The following is a 23879-nucleotide window of genomic DNA, read 5'->3' as shown; positions in this document are numbered from 1 at the left end:
AAAAAAAATTATATTTATTTATTAAATTATAATAAAATATAATAAATAAATAATATAAAAAAAATTATATTTATTTATTAACATTTACAATATATAGATAACAATTACATGTATTTCACTAGTGCACCACCGATCCGGGTGTACCTTACAACACTTCAAGTACTACTGAAGTAATATATATGGTTTGTTTCCCGAATATAAAGCAACGTACTACCATTGCGACAACTAGCGAGAAAGCATATATTCTATACGCCACCTAGCGGCGCATCGATGTACTACAAATGCAAGAATATTTATTATTTACTACATTAAAGAGCTACATAACGGTGCACAACAAGCAGGTAAAAAGTTCCTTTACGTCTCTCATCCCTTTATTAGCATACCCAGCCTTTTGAGTAGTACATAATAGCACCATCTACTTCATATTTTCTATCTGTATAGGTTATGTTCGTATCACGTTATTCGCCACGATTACCGTAATACTTTTTGTGCGGTATTATTTCAATCTTTTTCGTAGGATTAAAAATAATTGAAATCTTTAATTTGGCTCAAATTTTCCAAAGCAAAACTTTCCAAATCAATCCTTTTGTAGCAATAGTATACTATGAAATCATGCATTTAAAGAATATAGTAAAACATTTTATTTGCTCTTCGTTTTCTATTTTGAAGCGACATTTTGAGATTGAAGATTCTAAACAATTATAAGGATACGGATCGGCATGTTAAAAAGAGCATCTAATAATGGTATGTTTATTTTAACACTTTGACTGCCACGCCGAAATCACATGTTTCGTTCAGGACGCCACGGGAGTATTTTTATTATTCAAAGCACATAATGGCAAAATAATACTAAATTGATGATGTAAGACAAGATTCTTCCCCAATGGACCGCTTATCTTATTGGTGGTCACAGGTGACCACCGTGGCGCCTTGGTAACATTTGATAGCGACGTATTATAACAAGTCTTCGTTTATTTCAACAAACCATTCGCATTATTTCGTCGTAAGCAAAACGTACAGAATATATTGTTGAAACGTGTAAAAGATATTAGTAAATAGTATTTGCTCATTCTATATATAATAGTAAGGTATGTGCACACTTTTAACTTCAATTATATATATTATTATGAAGTAGCATTTACAATTATTTTCTAAGCTGTGTTTATAATAATATTCGTAGATTACATTTCTCATTTTTTTTATTGATATTCTAATAAAAATGTTTAATTGTTCAATGGGGCACTTTTTATTTCAAAGTATCTTCTATTTATCGGTTATATTCAAAATGCCCCAACAGTCAATTTTCATCCAATTTTTACAATTGTAAGAAGTTCCGGTCACATATGACCAACGTGGCAGACAAAGTGTTAACGGAAAGCAACAATTGATATCCGACACTGGCGTATCAAAAACAAAGACATATATTTTGTCTGTGTATTGTTAACATTGTTATAAAACATTGCGAGGACAAGAAAAGTGTGAAGCAAGAGAAATGAAAAATATCGTTTAGTTGAAACGATGGACGAATGAGTAGTAGAGTGAGCTACTATAATGGCGCGGCGCAATATAAGATGACATCCGCGAAAGCCACTATCGTCCCTAAAATGTCAACGTCTGGACGAAATTTTAAAAGCGTCTAATTTACGTGTAGGAAGAAGTCATAAGGGAAAAGACTTTGTTATTTCGGTCTGCGTAATAAGATTTTCTCTTTGCGACGAAAACAAACAACCAGATAGCAAGTGGGAATTTCGTTTCAACGCGGTGTCGCGAAGTTTCTGCGTACACCTGCGCTGCTTTTAAAATCTCGATATTTGGTTAAATTTGATTTGCACCTCTATCCGTCGAATGCAGCTCTCTCGAATATAATGTAGCTTGTTTAAATTAAGCTTGAATACGCGTGCACGCAATATTCTGAAACGTATTTTCACACATTACGTGCATACGCGTACGAATCGCAAATGGGTTCTGTTTATAAAGCTTGAAATGTCCAGTCTGTCTTTTAAAAAACGATCGCTTTCTACCGCGTACCGATAAAAAATATACTCGTATCAGGAAACGGAAAGCTTTCCCCTACTTTCGTTACGTTTCAATATTTTTAAACGATTAGTCAAACAGAAACGCAGAAAATTTTCTCTGCAATTTCAAACTTCTCCGCTAAATGGGGATTATTAACGATAGGAGAAAGCAGATAAAACAGTAGTTAGCTGTTAAATTCGAACAATTACTCGGAGCATAGAAAATCTTTAAACACCTAAATAAGAAAGACAACGATTCTCTATCCGGAACTTCTGCAATTTTTAGCGATGTATGTCTTTTTTTCAAGCACATTTCTCGACCGTTTAATAACCCAGAAATCACAGACCGCTGTCTCATGATAACAAAGAGGATGTAAATCTTGAGCGGAAGTTGGCGCGGTGTAGGTATCGAACAAAGGGAAAGAAAGGACGGGAAGAACGGAGAAAATATTAATTGAGGAAATGGGGAATCTGGATGCAATTGCGAATCGATGGAAAAACGTTCCGCGGCATCCGTATTGTCGCCGATAAAAAATTGAAAACGTACGAATGTAACAATGGAATTCATTGCAGCTACAATAACGAAAGGTATTCTGTCTTTGTATGTGTTTTATGAAGGTAGTGAGGGCGGTTTTCTCGCAGCTTCCCCTGAGAATACGAGGGTCTTCTACTAACGAGAAGATAAGAACAGCGGGCTGGAGAGATTGAAAAGAAGAATAGAGGAAAATCGCGAGCAACGATATTTAGTCGAATTTTTAATGTCGCTGGAAACAGAGGTAATCGCACATCCCTGTATACGAAACGAGTCACGTAATTGCCACAAAAAGCTGAACAGTATAACAAGGTTTTGTGTTTTCGTGGCCTCGGTCTTTCATAAGAATAACAACACACCCGCAACCTGCAATTCCACCTTTCTTTACACGAAAGTCATACACGTTCTCTCTCCAAAATGCAGCAAAACCTTCGGACCAACTTGCTCCACAGTTGTATATTTTAAGAGATGTTTCAGTTTTCTTTTCTCTTCCTTTGAGAGACCTGCATTTTGAGAGGTATGTCGGATTCGATATAGTTAAAAAGAGCTAACAAACGCCTCAAATTTGGTATTAATAACGTTACTTAAGGTGTTGCATGTAAAAGACACGACCGATAGAAGATCAACGAATTCCGTCGTCGCTTTTGTCTCTGCGTGCTTGTCGTTTTCAGAAGAGGATTTGAGGAGAAGTATTCGTTTCGATGAAATTTCTGTACGAGAAACAAAAACACAATTTCACTGGAAACACGAACGAGATCAGAGTGGGGGATAGTGCGGCACTCGATTTTCCAGCACCAGCTTTACCGGCTTTGAAACGAACACAGAGTGCATCTACTTCCAGTTACCTGATTTGTCCTGCATATTAAAATAAAAGGTACGGAATCGATAAAGACAGGCTGATGTACGTGTGTTTTCCGCGTGAAAAGCGAGAACATTGCCGCGGCAGTACGGACCAAGATTAAGGGAGAGTTAAGGCATTAAGGGGAGAAAAAGCATGGAACGCGGCGGAAAGTGAATAAAATATGAAACCACGAATATTTGATGAAGTTTTTAATACAAAATTAAAGAAAGTAAAATTCAGCGAGCGGAAAGGCTGGGTCTGTAAGTGCGGAGCAACAATGAGCGCCGGAGAACAACCGCTAAGGGAGAATTTCGCGTCTACATTTCACGCGAACGAGAAAGAGGTGTGGTGTTCGCACGATAATTCCCACAGGAATGCAAGGGAGCAAGGAACTCGCTGCAAGACGTACGGCAACTGCGCGGAATAAAAATAAAAGCGGCGAATTAAAACTCAGTGCGGCAATTTTACGCGAACAATGCCGAGGTAACGAAGCGCGGGTAACTTTTCAAATCAATTTTATTAACATATAATATCGAGCAACAAGCGAACTATCGTGTTACGTTTGCAGTTTATTCGAAAGAAGAAATCACATTGCAGGAACAAATTTTCTTTCTTCTAATTATTAATCGCAATTACTTGCTATCGAATGAACTCCAATTGCTAATTCTTATCTCGATCGAACGTGTTGCAGTAGATTTATCCTCGTTCAAAGAAAGAGACGTATAGTAAATACCAAAGGTAAAATGGTTATCACGATGATTTTTAATTCGAGCGAGAAGATAACCGGCGTGTTTGAAAATAAAAAAAAAAAATTAAAGTAGACGTCGGAATAGTTGCGCGTTTCGGTGCAACATGAAAGAAAGCAATATTCTTCGGTTGTATCTCTGGAAATACGGCATGACGGTATGAAAAATCTTCGCTGCACCATTCATGTACGTATACATCGGGCGAAGAAGGGAGCACGAGCAGTATTCGTCCCGACAACTCCCTCAGGAAGACTATGGTACAAGTTGGAACAAGCGTGGGAAGGGAAGGGAAGGATACACGCGAGAAAAGAGAGAGGGAGAGAGAGAGAGAACGCTTACATGGGTTCCTTTGAACCAAGAATTGGAACAATGGAAACTGGTTAACTTCAAACGAATATTCGATAGGATTGCCGACATTGGAGCAAGGAAATGAGAGAAAAATATTAGAAGAACTCCATTGATGTGCGTTGATACGCCAGGACAATGAAAAGTGTGTACGTAACCTTCGCCACACGACGCTTTCCTATTCTCTCGGTGGCTCCCACAGGAACGGGTGATAAGAATAGAAGAGAATGGAACAAAAGGAAGAAGAGGATAGAGTAATAGAGTCGGGATATTGACATTCAGCTTCTGAGCTGCGATTTCAAAGAATAAAGGTGATTAGTACGCGCTGTGTCGCGCTATCTTGTTATAGCGTTCGATAAATTCACGAAATACGAAGTACGGAAATTATATTTTTTAACGTTACATGGTTGTCATTCGATAAGAGAATTGCACAAAATTATGGAATATGAAAAGTACATTATGAGGATGTTAACGTGGATTACAATAAACACGCATACAGAGATACAAGTGGAGGCGTTGGTAGTGAAACGAAGATTTATCGAACGAGTATAATAGAAGAGAGTACCGTAAGCTTACAAAATATAACGTTACTAAATTTTTATCGGACGAATCATCCGTATTAACGTATGATTTAAAGCGAAATAAACTCTCCACAGCTATTGTATTTATTTGAAATTTTAAACGGAAAACCGTATGACAAAAGCTGGAACAACAGCTAGAAATGGTAATTATATTTTGATATAGTTGATGGAAACATCGTAGTAAAAGATTCTTCGTCATTTTTTATCAAATTTCCAATTCGTGCAAAATGTTAAACTTTCATGTTACGTAAATATGCACATATATTTTCCAATCACGGTTAAAAGAGTAGACTGCTCGCGGGGAGTTCTTCTTCGTGGAACAATAAATAGGAAACAGGTAAAGGTTAGATGGAAAACAGTGGCAAACGAGGCGATTACGGCCATCGGTTTACATATTCCCTTGAAAGTTGCAACTGCAACTTGGGTATTAGCTTTGATACTTGTACACACGAGAATCTAGGTCTGTATCGTACGTTTATCCTTCTGTTCGTATATCAACATGCCTGATCTGATAGCCTCGGTAAATACATTCGGAAAGCAGCAAGTTGTTCGTCGGACAACTACTTCGGCAGGATTTCAAGATTGAAAATAGATCCGAATAAAGGCCAATCGGTTGGCTCGAGAATCGTAAGTTATTGCCTGTCGTCCAGGCCAACGGTTTTGAATTGCAAAAAACCAAGATTGAAAATGAAAATCAGGGAAACGGAAGTGGAACGATCGTCGTTGTACCGGGGCTCGCCTTATACAGCGAATGAAATAGAAGGCAATACAGTGCAAGAATGGAAGCACGGATGACCTGTAAGATAGAAACCGAGAATCCAAGCACCGCAGTACATAGGCGCCATATGATGGAAAACGGATTTATTCGATCAACAACTCGGTCCGCAACCTCGGGAAAAGATTCGAGACACCGTAACAACGATACACCGTCCACTCTCATTCATACACTGTTTTCCAATTCATCTCGCGTCTCTACCATTCAATACGTTCCTTTGATTTTCCAATCGACGAGTTCTCTATACTCTATTCCACTTTCCGCAACGCTTTCATCCTATACGCCTATTAACTGCTGTACGATTCTACATTGTGCTCAAATCGTGTTTAATTTTCTCCTTATTAATAGTCGATATCGGAAGGTCATTACGGCATCTAATGGCTTCCCATTTTCTCACAGACGATACCTATCGAGTTGAGATAACTGTAAAGCAGAAAACAATAACTCATATATATATAGGGTGAATCTATCGTTAAACTAAATGAGATTTCGCCTCAGATTCGGCTTCGTGTTAATTCGATTCAGCGATTATCTTAAGCAAACATGATGGCGTTCCTCACGAGACAACACGATGCTAAGAATATCTTGAACAAGGTAGAGCCTGAGATTTTCTTTCCAACTATCCTTTACGGTTTTGACATCGAAACGATGAAAAAGAGTTACGTTTACCGTGTCCACGATATACGCTGCTATTTTAAACTAATTTTCCTGCAGTTTGATTTAATTCGCGTATTGTATAGTATGGAAAATATCTAAAGAGCTTTAAATACCTAACTAAAGGTGTCAGAGATATCTGTGAGATGAAAAACTAGATAGGAAAAATTAATTCGTCAGATTCGTGAAGGAAGAATCGAACAATGATCCTGCATACGGGACAATAATTACGGTACATGGTTACATGCTTCTGGTTGCTGATATACGAGCCACGAGAGTGGCGGGGATGTTGATTGACAACTCCCTCGGGAATATGAGATCAGGTAGCAAACGAGAGACGAGAAAAGGTCGAACGAAGGGACGGTTTTAGTGTCAAATATTGGCAGAGGGAAGGAGGAGAGTCGAGTTACGAATCGAGGAAAAGGGGTACAGTATATGCCGGGACGAATACTCGTTGCATTAAAATAACAAATACAGGAAAACAAAAACGGATCACGGAGCAAGATTCTTATCAAAAATATCACGAATTAATAAATGCGTAATAATATACATTGATTAAGAAACGACTAGAAAAACAAAATGACATTCCTACGATAAAATTAATAATTGAAAGAAAGAAACTAGTTTTTCAGGGCAATTTGTAATTTTACACATTTGCAAGAAACTGAAACGAGTTTAGGAGTTATGGACATAACGAAGCAAGAAACTTTACTTCCCTTTTCAGATTAACACAAGATTTGTATGTTTAAATTATTACATACATATATATAATCGATATATCAGGTAGTCAGTAAAAAATCAGATTTCTTTCGTTTTATAAGGAAATAATAGACGTACAATGTTTTTTGTTTTATATTAGTTTATTGAATTATGCACGAACATAATAATAGAAATATAACGAAATGGATCATACCTAATTCAATAAAATAATATAAAACAGGAATTGTTGTTCATCTATTATCACTTTATGAAACGAAAGAAACTTTTCGAACAACCTAATATAAGCTCTGTGAGAAACGTACACAGAAGCAGTTTCTTCGGGATAATTTGGAAGACAGAAAAGGCACGATCTGTTGAGATTTACCAGGAAAGCGAATTATCTGACACCCTCTCCACTCATGGTGTTGCTAATAACCTCGTAGTTGATGCGATATCAAAACTTTAATGTCTTTGGTCGATACTCGGCCGTGGTGACGTAAGTTCTCAGTAGTTGTCTACAGTCACACCGTGGCTGAGCGAAAGATATGTTTGCAATGGAAGATACGTTTTGTTATAAATAGATAGAAATTTATATAATTCTTTCGGGCTGTATTATTCGGTATCTTCTGCAGTACACAATTACAAGAGCTATAATTATTATTTATATATCAGAGTTACTGAGTTAGACATACCTAAAAAAGATGCCCAGATCTATGTTTTCGTAGATACTAGATTTCTAGGAAATAAGAGAAGAAAGAATAATCGTAAAAATCTCACGTTTTAACTAGAAGCCTGCAGGGTAACATAATACCAGCGTGTGGAAAACTTGGAGAAACTGAGAAAGGAGTACCGCGGTGCACAGCACGCGCGATTTGCAGGCCAAACCGGAAAACAGGTCAGAACATTGCGCGTAGAAACGTCGTAACACTAAAGTAACAACAACTTGTGATATACATACCTGTATGCCGAATAGTTCGTTGAACTCGTACACCCAACACGGGGTAGGTACTCTTAAGCTAAACAATTCTCTTCCCCTTGGATCTCATGGAGTAACGATATCGAATTGACGCAAAAGAAACTGAAAGAGGATGAAAGTCGAGGGAATATGTAAAACGCAGGAGAGTCGAGTTGAAACGAAGCAGTAATTCCGAAACGGAAGATCGCGTAGTCGCGGTAAGAGACATCGCTACAAGTTTCCTTGATGCTCCTTCTCTCAAGAGAGGAGGGAGGCAACAGAAGTAACAGGGAAAAATAAGTTGAAGCTCATAACCGCATAAAAGAGGAGCGTTGAGTAAACAAGGCAAAAGACTAACCTAAAAGGGTGACTCGAGGAGCGGGAACGCGGTAAAGCGGAAACAATGTAACGAAACGAGATATGAATAATCAGAGGAAATCTAACGGTGCTGTTTTAAAACTGCGTATCGTATAGCAAGCTAATGAAACCGTGTACCGTGTTCCAACGAAAGGATTGCTGCGAGAACTTTAAAAACTTTTCCCGTATCGAACAGAAGAATTTCTGTTTAAATTCAATGCGATGTAAAAATCAATCAGCGATCTAAGGTTGAGAAATATCAGAGAGAAACTCGAAGAAACGTAAGGCTAGATGTTGCGTCGCGCGCTTCCCTGGTAACTGAGTTACACGAAGAGGCTGTTTATGAGAAAATACTGTAGCCTGCCGAAGTCTCGGACGAAGATTCCGAAAATCCTCGGGCGAATTTAGAAGAAAATGAGCGAATGGCAAACAGCGCTAAAAATTCACCATCGAGCCAGAGAACAAGTGGGAGGAGAATCTTCGAGTAACTGGATCGCCTGAAAACTTTGTATAAAACGCATGAGATATTACCCGGGCAACCGGCGAGGATGTCAAAAACTTTCGATCAGAAGACATACGAAAATGAACATCGATGAAGTTTTACCCGTGGGCGAGGAATAGCGTGGGCGAATTACCCCGGGAAATGACAGCATGGAACAAATATGGACGAAGAAAGTCGAAGAATCTTGAACGAGGGGAAGAAAAGAGGACCAATAACGGAGAATCGATGTAGAAGATCCAAATGAGAAAAAGACCGTTTCGAAGGGAACGAGTTGGACGGTTAAATGGAATGTTACTGAGAAAAACAAAATGAAAAAGAGAAAGCGTCAACCGTGGTTCGGCAGGTCCTATGAAATTGATGATTTCAGAGTGGCCACTTAGAGGGGTGCATAGGACTCGTCTTTCGATGAACAAGAGGTGAATTTCAGAAAAGGAAGCCTGGCCAGGTAGGAAGAAACGTTGGACCAACTCCAGAGTACTCAACCTACGAGCAGAGGAAGGAAGCAGCTAAAAAGTAGAGGGAGAAACGTGGCCCCATAGCTTCAGGAGGAACTCGACTCCTTCTAGCAAAGGACTCGACGGAAACGATGAAAGAAAGGGGAAATAGAAGGAAAAGGAGTTGAAAGAAGATGGACCAAAGGTACGGGCTCGCATTCGGAAGCCATATCAGGCCACGTGACCTGAATAAAGTCGGCTACTCGAATTTTTCTTCAGCTGGACGTGAGAATTAGGCTTCCGATAAAGCGTCAAACGACAGCTCGGATCAGTACCTGATGCTCTGTGGCTTTCGGATGTAGTCTGCAAGCGGACGAAAGGATACGCTCTCCATTCTTCGGATAGAGGAGAAAATATTTCCGATAAACTTCGACAAAAACGATACCGAGTCATCCACGATTTTGAGAATTCCGTCTATCCCTGTCGCCGATGGAATTTCAAACATTTCGCTCCGTTCGCTGCGAACAGACTGTTTCGGATACTTCGAATCGGAGTACGCAATAAACCTCGGTTACTTAACTTGATAATTAACATGCTTCTCTCGAAATATCCGTCTCCCGTTTTATTATATTTTGTTTATATTAAATTTCATAGATATTAGAGAAACGTATCAATTTATTATAACGAAGTTATTATAGAGGTTCGTCTTTAACCGCGAAAATTGGGTTTTTCATAAAAAGATCGGCGAACTGCGAATTTTGCGATTCAGTGGAATAACTGGCGAGTAAAGTGGCTACGGAATTCTTCGACAATAGGAAGTCGCTGTTGAGATGAAATGGAACTTCACCTTTTCCTTCGAGGATATACAATATCAAGAGAGGAGCGAGTCCCTGATACATGACTTACTCGCCAGCCAATATCTCGAATCTATGGGTTTTTCGATACGGATCTTTCCATTTTTTAAATTTGAATTGCCAGTTTATTTCTATACGGATCATCCGATTCGCCTTCGCGTTTCACCCGATTGCTGCAACTGTCAAACATTTTCCAGTGAATAGATTTCGTTTGAAACATTTTTAAAATCGTCAGATCTGCTTGTTAATTTTCAATGTACGTACCGAGAATATTTGAATATTTGAAAGTTTACATTTCTACATCCAAGTCTATCCAAAATATAAAAATAAAAGTTCGCAAGGAGAAAAAGAAAGTCTGAAAACTCGGTTGATAATGATGTGCAAGTTAAAATCCGCGAGACAGAGGCAGCGACAGAATCGATCAGATTAAACTTCATCTAAATTTTGAACCAGTTCTCATTCTTCGCGTGCGGATCTACCGCGATATTATGCCGCCGTCGAATATAATTCCACTTTTCCCAGAGAACTTTTTTCAATCGTTTTCCATTCAACAATTTCTTTACTATTCTATCACTCAGTTTTTCTTCTCCTCCCTCCCTCCTCCTTTCTCTGTTCCCATGTTCTTCCACTATTCGCACCCTTATTGGCTTAATTAATCAATTTTACGAAATTTCCAGCCCTCAGGCTCAATTTGTCTGAGCCAATGGACAAGAGCCGAAGGACGTTAGTGCGGCGGAAATAAAATTGACGAGTTTCGCGTTCGGACGACAGGATCGAATTCCCCATAGACTAAAGCGCTCGAGTTTTCTCATAAGAGTCGCGAATCTTGTGCGTGCAAGATAGATGTTTTAGGACGGCCAAGAGATGATAGGGTATCGATGTCGTGGAAAGGAGACACCGACGACGTCTTCGCCCCGACCAAGTCCTTCGATAAGACTTTCGTGTCAAGACAGAGAACCGACCTCGATTGATTACACCAAGACTTCACCAAGCACTCGAGCAAACGACCGATACGTGACACTTTGACGCTCACGTGAGAATCAGACGTTCCATTCTGTCCCTTCGATCGGTCCATTCTCGCTACTCTCGCGGATATCGGTTCACGTGCGATCGCTTCTCTTCTCACATGCCGACAAGTTTGCCTTCCGCGCGGTAATTGTGTAACACGATATCCTACACATCCAACGCTCGACATCATTCCCATCCCATTTCTTTCCGTCTCTCACTCATCCAACTGCAACTCCAACTTTACCGTCGACTGTCTTTAATACAAATTCGGATTATTGACGCACGTAAAGCGATAGGCTTGCCAACGATGTAAGGAGAGAAATTTTCATTTTTTGTATCGATAGTGTTAATGTCGCTGTCGAATTGTAAACGGATACCAAAGACACTGCGATAAACGAATATTATTTTGAATCCACGACCTTTTCGCCAAAAAAAGAGAATAGATCACGAGCGAACCGTTGAAAGTATCGTTTGACATGAGAAAGGCAAAGGAACTGGTTCGCGTCGATTCTCCCCCTCCCCCGCAAACAGCTGGTTTTTGTCGTGTATTGGCCTATAATGAAAAAGTTGTCGTAAATACCTTTATCCGTTTACCCTTTCGTTTACGAAGGTATAATCCAGCGTAATAAGTGCAAAGCATGCATCGTAACACGTGCACACACACACACTCTGTCTCTCTCTCTTTCTCTCTTTACCTTATCTCGATTTTCTCTAAAATGTCGATTACTACGTTCCCGTAATTACGTTCCGCTAGCAACCACCGAGCTTTATATCGGTCACTTGTACCGACTTTCCCCACTGTCGTTCTATCATCGACCAATGAAACGTAAACGCGCGCAACCACAATGAAAATAATATTCAAGAGATAATGACATTATCGAACGAATTATTGCATTTTTCAGATTGACGGTGTCTAAATAAATGGAACAAGTTGGTTGGCGTTGATTTATGCAAGAAAAATCGGGCTAAATATGTTTATTTTCTGGAGGCCTACTCAGAAGCTATTTTAACTGACTGTAATAGCCGCGAAACATGCATCAAAGCACGTACGTACGCTCTTATCTGCCTTTCCTCTAAAATGTCACTTAACGAGGTCCTAAGGAGACACCGGTGCTATTTGCTGGCGAGATCAGGAGAAAGAGAGAGGGATATGCGAGCAGATAAATCACGAGTTCATGCCACTTTTCGTCTTCTTCTTTTGCTCTCTCATTCTCCGCCCTTGCCGGCATGACGACGCGTTTCCACGACGTGCCATTATTAAGACGCTGGGCGCCACGATGCGACGCCTCCTTCCCGCGCCCCTTTACATTGCTTCTTCCAGCGTTTTAGCCTTAGTCGTTGTCGCGCGCTCTACGGTCGCATAAAGAAGTTATCTTACCGTTGCGATTTATTTGCTACAAAGTTTACGCTCAATTTATATATCGATAAAAATAGGCAAGTTCGTTTTCCCATGAAATACCAAACTGGTTCAGATATTGCTTTTTCATTATTTCCTTGTTTAACCATATATTCTGCTATAAAGATACATATATAGTATATATATACACGTCTATGCTGGATCTAAGATGTTTCCGCGAACCTAACCTCAATCTAATTTGACGTAAAATTGATGGAACGTTTCTTCGTTCTCGAAATTCGAGAAAAATTGTCTTACCTTATTATATTATATTGTACGAATAAACTGAGCGTTGATTAGAAAAACGACGTATAAGATTTGATCAAGATAAAACGGCCTTGGATAACATGTCTTTTCAGACATCGATTCGAGTTACTATTTCAATCGACTCTAACTTTCTGTATAAACATAGTATGGTTTCTATATTTTTAGACAAAGTACCTCGAAGAAACTACAGTATGTGATTAACTTTTAACCGCACTCCATTACTTTAATTGTATTTTTCTTTTCTCTTAAAAATCGTCTGATTATTTTCGATATATATAAATGAATTAGCTACGCCTTTACTCAATTAATAACAACAATTCGCGAAGGATTTATGTGCATACGTAAAAACTACGACTCGAGTTACAATGTTTTGTTAAGAGGACTGTAAGAACCATTATACGGTTGTTATAACGACAAACCAGTTTGTAAAGAATACCGCTTCTACAACCGCTCCATGATAAATTCTGCATCAGAAACAAGGACGAGATAAAAACGATTGTATCATTTTCAAAAGAACCAGTAAAATTGCCTGATTTATTTTAGAGCCGCGAAACGAATTGCGGCCGAAACAAAGAACCTATCGTAGTTGTAAAACTGCGACAAATCTAACGATCTCTTTTCTTATCGGTTTGTATGCAGTGTGCATTCGCGACATGTCCGTAGAAGAAGACCGGAGTTTAACGAGTCCTGCGGATATACTCGGCTCACGGACTTAAAAGCAGACGACTAGAAACCGAATGTAGATTCGCTACAAGTCGTTACGCCCATCGGCGAAATCGACGGTTAATTTCTCTTTTTATCTGTATCCCTGATTAAAAATAGTGCCTTGGAGCGATAGCAGGTTGTGTAGAGCATGCGAAGCTAACAACACAAAGAGGCGAACAGGGAGAGAAGAGGAACGATTCGTCGGCTGTAAACGCGAGGGGAAAAGTGTATTACAAGCTGAAGCGCGCTTTTCTGGAAGCTGTTCATCGTTCTCTCTCTTTCTCTCGCCATCTCTCTGCCTACGGTTCTTCAGAGAACGGCGCGTTTCAAAAGTCCTTTTGAAAATCTTATAGCCCCTCTCTGTTAAAACTTCTTTGGTCTTAGCGGATATCCGGAATGCAGCGGAGCGAAAATTCGATGCAACAAATGATATTAAAGCGCAATGTTGTGCACTCGATCCAATAAATTTGATTAAAAGTTACAACATGGAAAACCGATAAAGTATACTTTCAAATAAACCTTTTACCACTGACAAAATTTAAAAGATTCCGGTGTTATGTGTTGTCAAGAACGATTCTACAAGCTTACTAGCTTATTCTTTATACTGGAGCATGCTTTATACGACATACGAACTTTCACATTACACGAATATAAGATTGATATTTGAATTAAATATAGAAACGGAATGAATGGATTTTTCGTTAGTAATTTTTTTAGTAAATCTAGAACGCTATGCTACACGCTTGACTTGTAGCAATTAATTCAGTTAGGAACATGTAAACGTGACAGTAAACTTAGTAGCTATGCAGATCAAGTGGATCGTTTCTACAGCTAAAATACAACAGCCGTTTGAATTCAAGATTTATCAGCGTTAGGAAATTCGTAGCGATTGTCGTTTCGACAAATAATTAAATATTGTAAAAAAAGAACGCAACATGCATTCTATGAAGAACAACAAAGCTTAAAACTCTTAAAAGATAGAAATTTAATATTCTTTTGACTTTCGACAATTTGTATTTTAAACGAATTTTAACGCACAAGATATTTCTTTCTGTTTTCAATATTATTACAAAGAAACGTTTTTAGAATGAAATGACATAAATATTTCAGTTGCTTTGAAGTTACACAATTAACGAAAATAAGGTACAAGTATTCCGGTAATATAATCAGCAATATCTCATATGATCAAAGCAGTGAATTCAGAAGATATAAAATTCACAACTTATGAAGGCTTTTATGAAAATCAACGAGGTCAATCTCGAGATTATTAATTTCGCAACTGGTACGTGAACAACGTCAACTTCGATATGAAATTTGCATTAAAATTTGACCGTTTAATCTGACAGATGTATCGAGCTAATGACCGAGAGAATTAATATATCGCAAAGGATAACGACAGCAAACTCGTTTAGCTGACTAACGTTCTCCAGAAATGTATTAAATTCACAAGGATAATTGCCGAAATGTTATATCACAACTCGAGACCATAAGTAGATTTCGTAAAATATCAAGTTTCCCTACGAATAAATTACTTTCGTGCAACCTACATAATTAAAATTCTTACATTTTTCGAAAGATATTCTTCAAAAATCTTCGAACTGAAGTTATTTAATTTTCTATTCTTTATTACATAGTTTAAATAATATTTTATATTTTTCTACTTTTTACGTCTATGCTCGCTCGGTATACTTGAATATTTCATAAATAACATTTTATGAATTATTTTCTTCACTTTTTAGTTTCCTGGTTTTTATTCCTTCTCCCTTCCTTTCTTTTCTATTTTATCGTAAATTTCAATGCAAAGACTTACGATACATTTAATACGAACGTCCGTAAAATAGATACCTTCCTCAAAGACGTTCAATTATTATTTCAATTGTTTCAAGTATTAATCTAAGCTATTGAAAATTAGAAAGCAACGCTATGTGTTTGCTTGATAAATACTCGATAAAGGTTAATAGAACATATATTTAGAAAAATACATTATTATGCTACTATGAAAGATCGTTGTTCCTAAGAAAAGAAGGAAAAGAAAAATACGAAAGCGAGCAATATACGATAGCTTGCAGGAGTAAACTAGTACAGATAGATACAGTATTAACCGTGTTTTATGAGTTATTATATGATATTAGTAGTGCACCGTGATAAAGTAAAAAGTTGGGAAGAACTTCGGTCTACTCTAACCTCGTAAAAGATGCCATAAAAACCCCAACTTCTACTGCTTGTATTTTCCCGAGTCAACAACCCGATACAGTTTCGTTCTTTTTCTAATCAGAACTTTTTTAATCGACTTTCCCGTCGGAACATTAACACGCGTTACAACAATTATCACCGAAATTTGATAGATAACAGACGATCAATGAGATGTTTCGTATTTTATCATCATCAAGCAAGAGCAATTGTAACTTTGTAAAATTGTATAAAATTGTTCCAAGTAAAAACTTTTTCACTGATTGATATTATAAAAATTATATTTATAAGCCTGCTGGAAATAACGAACGATGATGCAAATATAATATACTTGTGAGGATAATTATGACTCTGGAAATTTATAAAATGCGTAGGTACTAAAAAGGAAAAGAGAATGAAACCAAGTGTATGATTTTAATTTCTATTACTTTCTTAATGTAAAATGACAAACACCACAGTTCATTAGCCTAACGCAAGTTAAACCAATCTACAAACAACTTGATTCCGGTTATCATTAAGTAGAATCGACGAGAATCTGATTATAGTTCTCATATCGTTCTCGCTTATTACGTATTACACGTTCTGTTTGTTGCGCTAATATTTAACATCGAGCAATAAATTATCCGCAAATTCTACGTTTCTAACGTTATTTGCCGTTTAGTTTGCTCTCCCTGTCTGACTTTGCAGTAACGCTGTTAAAATGCCACCCTTTCCTCTCGCGTTACGCTTCGCCTTGAAACATGTGTGTGCGTACACAGCTGTGTGCGCCTGATTATTAAATAAACAAACGAAGCAAAACCAAAATCTGACCATCGTCCGCCTTTGTTGAACGCTTGCTCATTAAGTATCCATGTATGGCCGTGCCATGTTGTGTTCTAGATAATCAATTTTGTTTCGAGAACGACCGACATACATTAATGTATCTATAAGGATTAAAATATGAAACGTTGTAAATTAATACGAACAGTGTTACCTTGTACATTACCATGTAGGATAAGACTGGTAATATTTTTTATATATCGTGTAACCAATTAAATGTAAAAAAGGTAGAAATATAGGCCTACTGCATCTACTTGTTGAAATAGATTAACGTTATGAAATTATAGATTATTTGATTTTGCAATACAAAAGCGTTTTATATATACAGCTGTTGTCCGCATATACCAGTTAAGATGTTTAACTTGCTTCGTATAGCTTCTTAGTCGTTTGTTGCATACGTTGTTATGAAATTTAAGGAACCTATCGCGTACGAGTACTTTCTGAAGATAATTATTCCTAGTATTATTTGGTATTTTATAATAAACGTTAATCAGAGTTCGATATTATTTAGATCAATTTGTGTGCACATAGTTGATTGTTTCGATCCTATTACATCCATTATCATTGTTATTTGCTATTCTCGTTTGTAAGAATTTTAATGGATATTGATTTAATAATTACTCATTATGATAAAATGGAAACAAACCGCAATACATCAATCGTACAATTAATATTAAATAAGCAATATTTTAATGGATGATATTCGTAAGCCTGATATCGTTATATCAATAAGTAGAAAATTATGGGAATGTTGAATTATCCAGAACCAAAAATTATTTAAATAATTATCGAATCGAACGATCACAATGGTGTTAATATTTATTCATTTTAATTGTCATAAATTAAATAGAATTGCGTCTGTCTCTGATATAACTATACATTCTCTATATATACTGTATTTTTATTAGTTTTTGTATGCAACCAACTAGTATCGCTTAAATATCCAAGCGTCACGATATTTTTGAGCTCGTTCCTTTATTAGTGAGACAAAAGGCAAAAATTCAAAGACCGAAAAACAAAGACTAAAATTCCTTTGATAATGTTAGAAGTAATTCGAAACTCAATGCATATTATACAATATAATATATAGAAAGAAGAACAGAAAGCTTTGAACAATTACATATTTAAATTTAATAAATAAATATATATAATATAATATATAATAAGTAAATCTTTCTTACAAACATGGTTTATTATCGTTGTGCCGGAAAAATATATTGCATATTCGTTTAGGTATTTTTTTTATTTATCACCATTTTTCGATTAATTAATGTTCAAAACATGTGATACAATTTGTTACGATACAAAAAAAAAAAACACGCGCTATGAACTTTCTTTGAAAGTTTTTCACTCTGGGTCGATGTACCCTAATTAATCGATTATTTCAGGAATGTCAAAATATAGATTTGTAGAGATCTTTCGATCGAATCGGATAATCAAATTTAAAAATTACGAGCTTTCATTAAGAAGGTATAGAAGTAATGAATATTTGTCAACGACATATGAGTGAACATCCGGCAAATTTGATTAAAAATATATATTTAAATATTTTTTGAACGTAAAGATCGAAAATCTAATTTTCGAAAATATAAAGTTGATATTTTTGGTTTCTACTTTACCGGTACGTAATTTGTAAATAATCGCGTTATAATAGCTTTTATACCAACAATAGAAATAGAAAGGCTGTACAGTAGAAGCAAGCATGGTTTGCCACAAAGCTCAATTTCATTTAACGATTTGCTTTCGCATGCGCGGTTAACTGTGGTGGTCGAACATTAAAGTGACTGGAATCTGGTGGTTTGAAACAAAGGGCTACTTATCAAACGACCTTGATATTTCCGCCGATTAAAAAAAAGATCTAAAGCGCTTACCTTGATGGTGAATTGCCTGCAGAGCGGCTTGTATGCGTTCGTTCCACAAACAAGAAATCGATCAGGCCCTTGTCTGCCGAATACTCGTACATAATTCTGACACTGGTCCTCGCTACGTCCCTTCAGATAACAAAGTTCACGATGTGCCCCGCTGCTGGACCACTGCAACCTCTATAACAAACCAGATCAAACAAGAGTTACTTTAGAATCTAATTCCTAAAACGTAGTATTTCGTATTAAGTTACGAGCTACGCCAAAACATCCGATTGTAAGTGAAATTCTGCCGAGCGGATCGAAACACCGAACACATACATATTTACCTACTAAGTGCTAATTCCCAAGTCGTAATTTCTGATTATGATAACACTGCTAAAGCATTAACGAACAGCAGAGATAAACTTTCTTCTTTGTGTCACTTCTTCGAATACAGTAACGTCAATCAGTAAACGATTTTTGCCACTTTTCTATAAAAACACGCGTTTATTATTAATAACAACGTATCACCGATAAAGATTTATCCAACGGAACGATAGTTAGAGACTAAAGAGTAACGTTGACGTTAATTATTAGTAATTAATATCGGAATTACGATGCACGCGTTACAAACATCCAACGCTCAGACGCCATATTGAAAAACTATTGCGCGCCAAATTTTGACTCAAGCACAGTCCTCTATGACGTGTATACGATATAGACCATATAGGTATAGGATCGTGTTACATACGCAGTTTAAACGTATACAACGATTGAAACGCTTACTGCTAGCGGACGAATCAAAAAATTCCTGTCGTTCATTAAGCGTAGTAACTGAGTTGTGTATAGCGTACGTATGTGTGTATATCTACGACATTGTACTGTAGCGATGAATTACGTCATATAGTACGTCTTCCTTTATTTCAGATAAAGGAACGTAAATAGCAGTAATTAATAAATCGCTAGACATTTCCAGACTATTTTTTCACATTCTTTCAACCATCTTTCTTTCAATTATTTAACTGACTTCTATTTATCGAAATAGAAATCGTTAAATTATTATTAACTGAACTATTTTACTTCGATTTGAAAGATTGTCAAAGATGGTATTCCCATCCTACATTTATAATAAATTCATCGAACAAGATATTTGAAAAGACATTAGTTTAAAAGATATTAAATTATACGATCTCAGATAAAAAATTAGACTTTTACTTATTCATTCAATAAAAAAAGGCAGTTTATTTTATTTCGAAGCAAATTAAAAATAAAATGTATCTAAAGTTTCGAGTAAAATAGAATGTGCAATCCGTTGCACGACGCCGTTCGTGAAATATTCGTTATAAGCGAAAGAATACGCAATATATGTACAAACAGTTATTTCAAGAGAAGCAAAGGGACGTATTAAATCCCACCGAATGAATTCTGTTTTTAGAAAAATTTCACGTGTTTCAAAAAATGTACTTTAGAAGGAGAAATGAGATTCGCTTGACGAGTTAATGTAAAATAATTTCTTTCGTTCCGCGCAACCTCCGATGTTTCAAAGTAAAACGTACATGGACAACATAATTACAAAATTTCGCCAAACGTAATTCAATAAGCCGTACGATGAAATTTTTATTCGTAACTTTCCTTTGAAAAATCTTAACTCATTCTCCTAATAGATGCTTATCGTACAGCATTTTTTCTTTTCTCAAACGCGAGATATCAAAATCACAATATTGCTGTTGGCCTGCGCTAGTAATTGCATACCATTTAAACGTGATCAAAAAAAAAAAAAAAAAAAGAAAAGAATAGCTCGATGCAAACGAGTATTGCCTCGAGAAAAATCAAGAAGTATAATTTGCCAGCAAATGAACGAACAATGTTGCAAACGCAGTTACCAGCTAAGTATATACAGATATACAATACACGTGCCTTATACACGTTGAAAAATCGAACGTCGTTCACCCTGACTGGAAATTCTGGATTTCCTTGCACGGACCGACGATCGCTCAAGGCGAATGCATAAAGATCCAGCGTATGAAACAACGAGAATCAAGGTGGAACGGAAGCTGGAAATCGCGAAAAAGTTAGAGGGTAGCGAGGTTACAAGGACTACAGCTGCATACTATCGGACCAAAGATCCATGAGCAAGCTACCCAGAAGCCCCAGGAATCTCTAGATCACGTTTTTTCTCCGTGAGTATCCACACGCATTTCGTACCATCTTTTTTACGACTTCTCGTGGTCGACCTAGAAATTTTTTCCTTCGATAATTTCGGACCTACCGGCCGTTAGGGATACTTGCACGCCACGGAAGATAAATCTTATCAGCGTGATTGCTTCGTGGATGCACTTTTCCGAGTAGAGTAGACCAATGGCATTAGCCGATCTCGTTACGGTGCATTATCTAACATCGTATTTTGTTCTGACAATCTACATGTCGTCATGGGTGGTCTTATGTATATACGTGGCTTCCATACCTGTATTCTTTTCTGTCTGCCTTATACATTTCCTTTTGTCATTTTAATATTCTTGTATTACTTTAGACGGTCTCTTAGCTACGCTCCTCGACGTTACGATATACCGGTGAAGTTTCAATAGATTACTTGAAAATTTATTCTGATACCTTTCTGTGACCCGGAAATTTTGTCTACCGTGAAATTTCATTTTATCTCGTAGTTCCGCGTGGCCCGAGTGTATCACGAGCGATAGAAAGTAAGAATCAATTTTATCATTTAGCGTTACGTAGCTTCCTCCTTCCTTTTGTCCACACTGCTTTCCTTTTCCTTTAACGGAGTAGCGAAATAACGAAATACCGTTGCTCGATTAGTTTTTTCTTTATTACGCGTTCTTCTTCCTAGACGTACATACCTGTCGACTATTTTACATATCTCAGTGGTTACAGATTACAAAACGTTCTTTTTTTAAATAGTACCCGATCCAGTAACGATACTATCACGACGACTACTGCAACTTTATATTTCAACAATTGCATCGTCTGCGTAGCAGAGAACTTTACACATGGATTACGCACAGAAGTCCGTTTTATCGAACAATTGCAAAAGAACAATTTGTTACTACAACAATACTGTTGGAAGAGAAAACATGAAACAAGGCGTGGCAGAACGAGTTGTAGAACAAAGCAATATTGTCATTTCAAACTCGAATCTTTTCGCTCCTTTGGTCACTATCGCAATTGCAAAAGCATTGTGATTTTTTAGGACCGTCTTGCGATGTGTTTGCATCGAACACGTGTATTGAACGCGCTATGAAACGAAATAATTCGAATACGAATGAATTATCGAATTGGAATCGCGCGATCCGACCATCGAATCGATTAGAAATGACATTTGACGATGAAACGTCTGAATGAACGCGTCGCCACCACGGGAATATTTTCCTTTTTCGCTCACAGCTTTTCGATCAATGATCAAAACAATCGCATCGAAGCCAAAGAGATAGATAGCTTCGACAACCAACGAATAGCACGATATCGTGACAAGAAAACCGATTATTTCGCGAACGATGAAACTTGAGCTAACTCGACCAACAGAGACATTTGCTCGAAATCATCTATCGAACCGTGTCAATTCGATAATTCGATCAACTTTTAATCATCCGTTCAGACATCGGCAGCCAATCAGACATTCGCGATGCAATTTCCCGTTTGGCTTACCATGAAAAGTAGATCCTAAAGGAAAAGATGGTAGAAAGGTTAGGAAGAAACGAAGATCTATTCGAGAAACGACAAAGAGAGCCACATCCCTTCCCTCGGCCGTAGTCGAAGAAAACCAATTATTTCCACGGAAACGGCGCTTCTTACGCGGCGCGTATTCAAAACTGTCCAATCTACAAATGGAATTGTCCAATTAAATTTGATGTAATCGTTATTCCGGGGCCGATGTCTAATTAATTCCTGGCTGGCCGGTGATTTCTTGCCGCACTTTCTACTAGCCAAAAACCAATTAAACCGCCGAACGCAGATTTCGGTCGAGTGTGATTTAGGAACAGCCCTGCGTTCTCCCTATACTCCTGCTATCTCCTTTTCCCGGTTCCGCGTGTTGCCGCCATGCCGTCACCTTGTTCTCCTCCGGTTTTTGTACTAATTAGAATACGTCTAGAGGATTCGAGTTCCACAGTTCCGTCGTCGCTTACCGGAGACCGCCTACGAGTTACAAGCGGAACCGAAAACTTTCGACCGCAAAATCGCGCTGCATATTCATCGGGTAATACGATTTCACACAGTTTCGAGGCTCCGGTTGCGAGCCGGTTTCACACTCTAACCTCGCGGATAAATTCGGCCCCGGACACGGCTCTAATCCTCCGCGAGCTCTATCCACTAGCCAAACTTTTTTTCTGGGGCACTGCATACATTCTGCCGGATTCCGCCTTTACTTTGACCAGGACCGCGCCGCCCCGCAATGGCCGCGCATGGATCATACCAAACGCTTTTCGCATTTGAAAGGGTAACGATTCCCCTGGCTGGGCTATCAAAAAAGTTAGCCGCTCTGTTTGGACTTCTTGCTGCGATAAGAACGATTCACGAAGATTCCTTCGTGTTCGTTTCTCTACCTTTTTCCAGCCGCCCTTTCTTCTTTCTATCCAAAGCAAACCTTCGATAGCATGTCTTTACTTCCATTTCATTTGCTCCTTTTGCTTTATACTTTTTACGTAAGCTGTAGTTGCAACGTACCGCGTCGATTGTATTTAAAGGTAGATACACGTGTATGTACGAGTATGTTATACAACATGTTATAATACGCGAATAGAGAAAATATCAAATAAGATATGAACTTGTCCGAAATAACGAGAAAGTAACGTATTTAAACTAGATTTTTTATATTTAAAAAGTTCCAACGGTATAGGTTAATTATGCAGAGTTTATGCGAAATATGAAATTTCATATTTAGTTTCATGCGCAATTTAGTCTCTCGAATACACGTATACAATACGCGTGTATTTTTTTCTAAGAGAACCTACGACTTCCTCATTGTTGTATTTAGTGTGAACATTACACGACTGAAATTTGTTGGATTTTTCCATAGAAAACATTCGATTCTCCGTATAACAGTAATCGATGCTTCGAGAAAAAGTTAGGAGTAACGTTGATACCTGTGAAGCGGGTTTTCCACCGATGCTTATTTACGTACATATCAGCGATGAAGTGGGAAATCTAATCTCGAGCATTGCTCTGGACCAACGTATGATCTCAAATCTGTTCACGCTAACGTACGTTGGAGAGTAAAATGAAAAATTACATCGATATCCTTCGTAAAAAGTGTAATTCACGTACGTCGATAATATTTCGATAATATGAAAAGCGAGCGTTCAAAAGCGAAGGATTGTAAAAAGTGTCAACGAGACGGTGCAACGAGA

General features: G+C 37.6%; 1 protein-coding gene across 2 annotated transcripts in view; it reads right to left on the bottom strand.

Moving 5' to 3' along the window:
* The window catches only part of LOC132908185 (semaphorin-1A-like), a 395917-nt gene that overhangs the window by 153285 nt on the left and 218753 nt on the right, over window positions 1–23879 (bottom strand). For both annotated transcript variants that reach the window (XM_060961947.1, XM_060961946.1), the window contains exon 5: window positions 18547–18717. In XM_060961947.1, coding sequence (XP_060817930.1) covers window positions 18547–18717 — 171 coding nt within the window. The remainder of the gene's footprint in view (window positions 1–18546; window positions 18718–23879) is intronic.

Source organism: Bombus pascuorum, chromosome 6, assembly GCF_905332965.1.
Source record: "Bombus pascuorum chromosome 6, iyBomPasc1.1, whole genome shotgun sequence".
NCBI lineage: Eukaryota > Metazoa > Arthropoda > Insecta > Hymenoptera > Apidae > Bombus > Bombus pascuorum.
This window is presented reverse-complemented; position numbering and strand designations above follow the sequence as displayed.